Here is a 10,076-nt window from a genome sequence, read left to right on the forward strand (position 1 = left end):
TTGCAACTGGTAAAAACCTAATTCCAATCAAGTTGGGATGTTGTGTTAAACATACTGAAAATAAAAACAATAATGTTCAACTCATATTTAATTGAATACACTACAAAGGCAAGGTACTTAAAGGGCCATGCCTATAAACACTCTAAAATAGATATTGTAATGAACAATACATATAATATTATTCTCTTCAATGTCTATACAAAAAAATAAATATGAGCGGAGAGCGTGTCATCCATGCGGAAAGTTGCGAGAAGTCTCACTTGACATCCAAGTGGTAGCCATATTGCCTGCAACGTCATCAGCAGACGTCACACTGGGACATTCGTCAGTGAAAACATGTAGTGGCACCTGCTTTGGGAGAGGAACAACAGAGATTTTCGGATTTTTCCGACGCCCCTTCTGACACGGAAGCTCTTTTCGAAGAAGAGAACATCTCACAATCGAATGAAGTGACCGGGGCAATATTACCCTATCGTTTCGAGCCATATTTAGATGATATGCGGATCACTTCTAACTAACAACAGACAACAACGACAGTATGTACGACAATATGTAGCTGTCATGGCTGTGTCGGTCCCTGTCTTGGCTGTGCCGGTCCCCGATGTGGTACGCACCTGCTGCAATCAATAGAGGCTCACACCTGTGCTTCATCACGCTAATTACAGCTCATACATATAGGGCCACACGTGCAGTCTGGCCTCTGCCAGATCGTTGTCTTATGTCACGTTCCCGAACTTCCTGTTCATGCTCCTCCTCTCCCGTGCACCGACCCCCGCCTCGCTCCTGACCTGTCTCTGATGCCTGCCGCTTCTACTACTGTTGCCCGTGTGGACGGCTTGGTGGTATTTTGATGTCAGACTGAATAAAGACGCTTCCCGAACTGCTCCTAAATCTCGTGAGTCATGCATTTGGGTTCAATCCTGTGGTCATGACAGTAGCGTACTCAGGAGAACCCAAGCCAGGCGAAACACAGGTGGCCGGTAGGGTGGAGCTCCTTTCTCCTTCCGCACATGCCAAAGCACCTCCCCTCCCGGTGCACCTGCGCAATGAACAATGCCATCAGCGAGCGATGACAACGAACGCCGGGGCCGCGAGCAACGACAACGAACACCGCGGCCTGGCGCAGCAACCCAGCGCCACAACGAGCCACCTCGGCGGTGTTGCCAACGTTGTCGTCGCTCACTGAAAGAAGTATTACGTCCCCCCCTAAACTATTATTTTTTTTAATAGCGCGAAACACACCTACCTGTCATTTGGAACCCACAAAACTCCTTTGCATGTGTGCAATTCATTCTTCACGACGAACTGGGTCTTTTGGAAAAGTATGAAGAGTGAATCCATCCTCCCGAGTGTTCGAGCAATATCGAGCAATACAACGAGCCGGAATTTTGTCTAACACGAAGGAACGAAGAGCTACCTTCCCGCATGTAAAATTGGTATAAACACACGAACCCGCCTGAGTGGGCGTTTGCTAATAAGGCCACTTCCTGCTTCTTCTCCAAAATAAATCCCTCGAGAGAATTTTCATGGCGAGAGTTACAAAAAGCCATATACGTCAAACGCTGTGTGGTGAAAAAACAGATGGGTCCATTCCGGTTACCTTTTTTTTTTTTTTTTTTTATGAAAGGCATACTAAAAATTGTGCTTTTCGTGTCAGTAGACCTTTAATGTTGAAACTGATAAACTTTTTTTTTGGCAAACAATCATTAACTTTGAATTTTATGGTTGGAACACATTTCAAAAAAGCTGAGACAGTGCGCATATAAAGTAGGGTGAGTAGTTTTTACTTGGAAAGATCACGAGTAATATCAGTGTAGTCTTTGTAAGTGAGTGGGTGTATTCATTTGACTTGGCTCGTAATGGAACCCAGTGCTCTGTCTTCAAAGTTCTATGTGATACAAATAGGCAAATAGACATTTCTCTTGCATGACATCGCGCATTTAGTATCACTAACCCGACTCTTCAGCATAAAACATTATACACTTCATTCAGCAGGTCAGTGATATGCTAACAAAGTCAAAGTTGTTCTCCAGCAATTTATGAATAACAATAATAATTCAATCAAACTCAGAGAAGTTACTTCTCCCTTACCTTCTTACATACAGCCTTGTGTTTGTTGACATTGTCCACACTTAGTTGTACGTGTGCTCTTCCGCAACCCTTAATCCATCGTAGACACTTCGTCAACTGTGTTTTAGGCTTTGGAAAATGAATCAACCAGCCCGCTTGTATTCTAGCCGGCTATCTTTCATCAGAACTGCACGTTCCCCAAGCGCATCCAAGGACCATTTTGTTTAAAACATTAACTTTTCAAAGTGCACGCGACTGATAACCAGCATTGATTGTGGGACATGACGACAAGAGGGGCGGGTCAAGCCAGGGGTTAAGACAATGCAGCTATCTGATTGGCTATTATTTTATGAGTGATTGAAAGGTTGGAAAGGTCCATTCGGAATGCCGAAGAAAACCCATGCAGGCACAGGGAGAAGATGCAAACTCCACACAGGCGGGGCTGGAATATGAACCCTATGTCATTGGGCAGGAGGCTATATACATATATTTATATGGTGGCATGTTGGCGCAGCTGGTAAAGCGTTGGCCTCACAGTTCTGAGGACTTGGGTTCAAACCCGGCCCCACCTGTATGGAGTTTGCATGTTCTCCCCGTGTCTGCGTGGGTTTTCCCTGGGCACTCCGGTTTTCTCCTACATCCCAAAAACATGTAACATTAATCGCACACTCTAAATTCCCCCTACGTATGATTGTGAGTGCGACTGCTGTCTGTTTCAATGTGCCCTGCGATTAGCTAGCAACCAGTTCAGGGTGTACCCCGCCTCCTGCCCGATGACAGCTGGGATAGGCTCCAGCACTCCCGCGACCCTCGTGAGGCGAAAGAAAAAGGATATATATCTAAAACCCGATATATGGCGCAGTTGTAAGGTTCAGAGGACTTGGGTTCAGAATCTAAATTGGCCCTAGGCGTGATCTCAGCTATCAACGGGCAAGAGAACCGTTTACGGCACTCCCTCGACCCTTGTAAAGATAAGCAGCTAAGAAAATGGATGGATGGAAACATATATTTATTCTGGCACGGTGGGCAGCTGTAGAGCATCAGCCTCACAGTTGAGGACCGGGGTTCAAATCCCGGCCTTGCTTGTGTGGAGTTTGCATGTTCTCTGCGTGCCTGCGTGGGTTTTCTCCCGACACTCCGGTTTCCTCCCTCATCCCCAAAACATGCACTACAACTGGGATAGGATCCACCACTCCTGAGACCAGTGTAAGGGTAAGACGCTCAGAAAATAGATGGATGGATTTTATCCTAGTATTGGAACGGATTACACAAATTTTGTAATGCAATTACATACCCTTGTAACACGTAGTTACTCCCGAAATACTAAATACAGTACTGCACAATGTAGATTAATCTACATTAGATTATAAACTACGTGATACACCACAACAAGTAAAACATACACCATCAGGCTCTTTAAAGGCTGTGTTTATGATGGACTTTGCATTTCAATCTTTCTATTTCAAGAATCGATCTCAGAGGCTTAACTATTATTTTAATTCTTGGGGAAGCATGAACAACCACAGCTTCATGCTTTTCAATCAATAGAATTTTCCCATTTCCTTCAATTTTGGATAATACAAAAATACCAAATGGAGAAGAGGTTTGCTTATCAAAGTGTAGACTATGGTGCTTATGCAAAATGTTACAGTTTGAAGGTGTCCACACTACTGAGATTCAAGTTTGTTCCTTTACATTTGTAGATGCTTAATTTGCCTTCATCTACAAAAGAACTAATAAAGTCCTAAAGTTAATATTGTATCCCTTTCGGTGTGCTGGGTTTTGATTGACTGTGAGATTAAATTATTACTGGAGCTCAGCAGCTGTCCACACAAAGTCAGCCAGATATTGCTTTTTCCCAGCAAGTGGCGTACTCAACCGTCTTACTTACTGTTCCAAGATGCCTTTTAAAATGGATAAAAGATAAAAGGTGCAGGAAAACAGTCTGCAAAGATACGCTGGATGTTCAGCACCTTATTTTTATGTGACGAACGTATGCAGCCATCTTAATGCAAGTATTAAAAAAAAGCAGAATGGGTATCAATGGAAAACAGACTGTGTAGATTAGGTAAATAAATGGCAGACCATTGCGCTGTGCGAAGTTGAGATTTGCATTTTATCTCCACTTACCTTGCTCTGTGAAGTAGCATCTTTAAACAGGACCAGCAGAAAGGCGAACAGATTTCTGTACCTCCACATTATTGCACCCGTGAGTCCAGTCGTGAACGCTCACACATAATACGGACCACTGTTATCTGCATTCAGCCTTAAGTGCCCATAAACTGAAGGGACACTAATTCAGATCCATTTCACACTGGAGGATCATACAGTTAGTATGGAAGGAGGCTTGCGTACGCTGTTCTCCTCTTGGGAGGGGCTTACGCTAAACTCGTGCGCACAATCTGAGCAAAGCCATTCATTACTATAAAAGGTGAAAATGTCAATTATCGCTTATATATATATATATATATATAATATATATATATATATATATATATATTATATATATATATATAAGGACTTTCAAGATTTCCAATGTAAGCGCCCTTAGCGCCATCATTCGGGTACTCATGATTTTGCAACTCTAGATCCAGATCAATGTGCATGGGGTAGAATCGCATGTATGCATGCAAGTTCCGCATACATACAAGCATGCAGCCTGCATGCTTTGCAGTTCTCCATCTATTTTCTCCACGGCTTGTGGTAATTAGGGTCATAGGTGGAGTGGAGCCTTCTAAAATGGGAACCAGAGAGGAGATGTATATGTTGTAACCACTATGGTTCCCGTGCCACCCACGCAGTACTCCATCACGTTCATTTTGAGCCCAAATTAATAAGACATTATGAAAAAGTCGCTCTTACGAACCAAGCACTTGGGAGACTTTTTCAAATGCCAAACTGAATACTTCAGCCATTTTCCTTTAATTAGATTTATTTAGTTATAGCCTATATTGCCCTCAAAGGGAAATTAAAGTTCCGCTTTGAAGCATATTGTTTGTTGCATGTATTAAATTACAAGAACCAAGTCACAGCGGTATTGTAGGCAACAGTTTAGCACCACTGCCTCACAGTTCTGAGGACCGATGTTGAAATCCGACATCGCCTTTATAGTTTGAATGTTTTCCAGTGTCTGTGCAGGTTTTCTCCGGGTACTCCGAGTGATGATTAAATGATTATCCAAAAAAAAAAAAAAAACACAAAAAAACATTGATTTGATAATTATTTGTCCATCAATCAATTAATCGTTGCATCACTGATATGTATTTTTATGATGACCTTTGACTTTTCCTCCCTACATTTAAATACAGTTATCTGTACTTTGCACTCCTTACCTTGTTAAAATAGATACAGTGCCTCTGATAAAATCCATTAATCATCCATTCCTAATTAATGAAGGGAGGATTCATTATCCCCTAAATTTCCCTTAAAGGAGCCAGTGCAACATGCAGGATAGTAAAAAGATGAGGGAATGTACCACTTCACAGATGGATGCTTATCTGGAATCCCATGGCCACGACTTCAACAAGATTGCCTCCTGCATCACGAGGTGGGTAAGGTTTTCACATGTAACAAGATGACCATCCCCAAACATGCATCACATTTGTATAAAATAAAATCACAAAGAAGTTTGTAATAGTTAGGTTTTGGAGTAGAGGTGGGGTTAAGATAATTTAGGATGGATTCAGGAAAGGATTATGGTGGGGTAGGGTTGAGGCTGGTGTACACCAAACGATGCTACCAAACACAACTGAAGCATTGTTCAAACAATCACTCAATGTGGGTGGGTGATCAGCATCTTCTTTTTATGCGATGGTCTGGTCCAATTGGTTTCAGCCACATTTAAGTGTGCGGTAGGCTTCATAATTATTGGCATTTATATTAACCTAATGAGTCACTCATTTTTTTCCATGTGGAAGCAGCAGGGTGTAGTTTAGTGGGATCCAGCAGCCAATCATAATGCAGCGGCGTGTGTCCTAGAGCCAGTAATATTGGAGCAGAGCGTCTCCTGCTTGAAAAAATGCGTAGGAATCGTAATAATGGATGTGGGAATCATACGCAGCATTCTGCGATGTGGTATGCTCCCTTTCTGGTTGAGTCACTTGCAAAATGTTTCGGCTGCTGTTAATTTGTTTTCAGAAATGTAAAAGTGTTTTAGTTAACTTGACATAACATTATGTTCATTTCTTTTATGAAATGTAAATTAATTTTCTGTTTTTCTTAATTTGTTTTGTGAAATGTGAATTTGTTAATTTTTTTTTCCAAAAAATAATATGATTCGACAGTAATTTCGTTGTTGTACAATATGTTTTGCACTTCATTTCTTTTATGAAATATAAATTAATTTTTTGTTTTTCTTAATTTGTTTTGTGAAATGTGAATTTGTTTCTACTTCTATGTATTGATTTTGTGTAATGTATATTTTATCTTTTGTTAATTTTTTTTTCCAAAAAATAATATGATTCGACCGTAATTTCGTTGTTGTACAATATGTTTTGCACTTCATAGCAACCATGGGTTTTTTTGACAACTTTTATTAATAACGAGTATTCTGAAGTATAGTAAGTAATGAAATAAGTTAATGTGCAAATTAATCACAAATTTGCTTCCATTGGACTATCACTAACAATCTATCCGTCCATTTTCTTAGCCGCTCATCATCACAAGGGTTGCGGGGAGTGCTGAAGCCATTGGCAGCAGTCAACGGGCAGGAGGCGGGGAACACCCTGAACTGGTTGCCAGTCAATCGCAGGGTACATTGAGACAAACAGCCACACTCACAATCACACCACGGGGCAATTTAGAGTGTCCAATTAATGTTGGATGTTTTTCGGATGTGGGAGGAAACTGGAGTGCCCGGAGAAAACCCACACAGGCACGGGGAGAACATGCAAACTCCACACAGGCAGGTCCAGGATTGAACCTGGGACCTCAGAACTGTGAAACCGACGCTTTCCAGCTGCTCCACCGTCCCACCTATCACTAACTAACTGTGCATAAAAATGACAATTGTAACACATGGCTCACCTTGCTTGCACACTGCATTGATTCTGCCATTTTGATATTCATTTCAAAATAAATACAAACTGTGTCATCCCATTATCTTGGAATTATGCCTCTACATAATTAACATTGTAGGTATCAACTACGTCTTTCTGGCTTGCTGTTATTACATTTTTAATAGTTAAAACTTTCTTTCAAGATATCTGTAACTGAATTTTGACGATTTAAAACGACAGGTATGGATAGATCTTATTCAGTTTCAATCCATTTTCTACCGCTTCTCCGGGCCGGGTTACGGGGGAATTAGCTTCAGCAGGGAAACCCTTTCCTCAGCCACTTCTTGCAGCTCCTTCGAAGGGGTCCCAAGGCGTTCCCAGGTCATCCGAGAAACATAGTCTCTCCAGTGTGTCCTGGGTCGTCCTCGGGGTCTCTTTCCAGTGGGACGTGGTAAGAACACCTCACCAAGGAAGCGTCTGTAAGGAATCCGGATCAGAGACCCTAGCCACCTCATCTGGCTCCTCTCAATGCGGAGGAGCAGCAGCTCGACAATGAGCCCATTCCCAGATGACTGAACTTCTCACTCTATCTCTAAGGGAGAGCCCGGACGCCCTGCGGAGGAAACTCATTTTGTCTGCTTGTATCCGGGATCTTATTTTGTCAGTTACAACACTAGGCGAAACTCAAGCTTGATGGCCTTAAAACTTGAATTCATAATTCTACTGTTGAAGTGTATAACTATTTCTGACCCAATGGACTGCTTGTATTCTTCTTTAGTGTAATAGTTAAAGTTAATGTTGACAGTTGAACGATACATATTGTCCAGGTCTAATTCTGCCTCCAAGTCGTGTGGCTGTTTCTGTCTAATGAAATTATTCCACTTCCAACAGTCACCTTATCATGGTGGAGGGGTTTGTGTGTCCTGATGATCCTAGGAGCTAAATTGCCTGGGCCTTCATGCTCCTGGTAGGGGTCATTCATAGCAAGAAGGTCCTAGGTGAGGGACCAGACAAAGTGTACAAATATTGGATCTCGGTTTCCCTCGCCCAGACGCGGGTCACTAGGGCCCCCCTCTGGAGCCAGGCCTGGAGGTGGGGCTCGAAGGCAAGCGCCTTGTGGCTGAGCCTGCACCCATTGGGCTTGGCCAGGCACAGCCTGAAAGGGTCACACGGGTCCCCCGTCCCATGGGCTTACCACCTGTGAGAGGGGCCATCGGGGTCAGGTGCTGGGCGAAATTGAACTGCATATATCTGCAAAACAATTTCACCTAGGACAAATGGCGCCACTTTTGTCATTCATATTTATGTGGTTCATCATTACAGATATCGACAATTCTATTCTAGAAATCTGCTTGTGATTGACAGATATTTACAATTATGGGTTTCTATAGCTCCAGTTTGAGATATTTTTTTATTTAATTAATCTGTTTATTTCGATGTGCAAGTTAAAAAAACAACAACAGCTACTTCCTAGTGGAAAAGCAAACTAAACAATAATTGCAACAAATGTGGGAAAAATAATTCTAAAGTAGCATAAAAATGAAAGTGCACATCCAAAAAAGACAAGAAGAAAAGAAGTCAAACTTAACCTCTCACCCCAATACAAAAATTCCTAAATTCCATCCGTTCACATGTTGAACATCCAGTATGCTAGCCATTTGACCATCCATCCATCCATTCATTTTCTTAGCTGCTTATCCTCACTATAGTTGCGTGAGTGCTGGAGGAGGAGGGGTACACCCTGAACTGGTTGCCAGCCAATCACAGGGCACATTGAGAAAAACAGCCACACTGCTTGTATCCGGGATCTTGTTTTGTCAGTCACACCGAGGGGCAATTTACAGTGTCCAATTAATGGTGGATGTTTTTGGGATGTGGGAGGAAACCAGAGTGCCTGGAGAAAACCCACACAGGCACGGGGAGAACATGCAAACTCCACATAGGCAGGGCAGGATCGAACCTAGTGTCATGCTCCTGGATTCCAGCCAGGGCTGGGCGTGGCCAGCTAATCTGAAGGTGCACACCTGCGCCTCATGACCACTGATTAGACCCAGTACATATAGGACCCGGGGGACGACAGATACTCCGCTAGATCGTTGCTCTTCATGCCTCGTTCCCGCACTCCTGCTTTCTCGACTTCTGACCTCCGTGCACCGACCCACGCCTGTTCATTGACCACCCTCGTAAGCCCATTCGTACTGGTACTACGGATTGTTTGGACTGTCTACCTGATCTCAGACCCCGGACCGAATAAAGGTTTCCTCTGTACTGTCTGCTGTCTCTGGAGTCGTGCATTTGGGTCCACCCTTGTGCCCCGCATCGTGACAGAACGATCTAGCCAGAACATGGACCCAGCCGACTCTGAAGCCAATCGCCGTGCGCTGCAAGTGCAGGGCAAACGCCTGGGTGAGCAAGAGGCTGCTCTCCAGGGTATGACTCACCAGATCCAGGAGCTCTGCACCCAGCTGCAACCGTGGCTAGCCTCCCAAGGAAGCGCGGCCGCTCCTGTGCCTCTCCGTGCCACCATCACTCCGCTCTCTCGACCAGAGCGGTTCTCAGGCGACTCCGGTAACGTCAAGCCCTTCCTGGCGCAGTGCGATCTCCACTTTGAGCTGCAAGCGTCCGCTATTCCCACGGACCGCTCCCGGATCGCCTTCGTCATTTCCCACATGACAGGGAGGGCGGAGGCATGGGCCACCGCCGAGTGGAGCCGTAACTCGGAGACCTGCCGCTCATGGGCGAGCTTCGTCTGCGCGCTCACCCAGGTGTTCCAGTACGCGGCTCCGGAACGCCAGGCGGCGTCCTCGCTCATGACAATTCGCCAGGGACGTCGCCGCGTGTCCGACTACGCCATTGAGTTCCGGATTCGGGCTGCCGAGAGCCGCTGGAATGAGGAAGCCCTCCATGACGCGTTTTACGAGGGACTGTGGCCACCTCGTGGCCATGGATCTTCCGCCTTCGCTTAACTCCCTCATCGCATTGGCCCTCAAGGTGGACCAGCGCCTCACC

At 44.3% G+C, this 10,076-nt stretch overlaps 1 protein-coding gene across 3 annotated transcripts in view; it reads right to left on the minus strand.

Annotated features, from left to right (window-relative positions):
* Positions 1-4,389, minus strand: part of olfml2a (olfactomedin-like 2A) — a 55,769-nt gene extending 51,380 nt beyond the window's left edge. For all 3 annotated transcript variants that reach the window (XM_061818428.1, XM_061818429.1, XM_061818427.1), the window contains exon 1: positions 4,201-4,389. In XM_061818428.1, coding sequence (XP_061674412.1) covers positions 4,201-4,269 — 69 coding nt within the window. In that variant the 5' untranslated portion in view covers positions 4,270-4,389. The remainder of the gene's footprint in view (positions 1-4,200) is intronic.
* Positions 4,390-10,076: the final 5,687 nt, after the last annotated feature.

Source organism: Syngnathoides biaculeatus, chromosome 4 (assembly GCF_019802595.1).
Source record: "Syngnathoides biaculeatus isolate LvHL_M chromosome 4, ASM1980259v1, whole genome shotgun sequence".
NCBI classification, from domain to species: domain Eukaryota; kingdom Metazoa; phylum Chordata; class Actinopteri; order Syngnathiformes; family Syngnathidae; genus Syngnathoides; species Syngnathoides biaculeatus.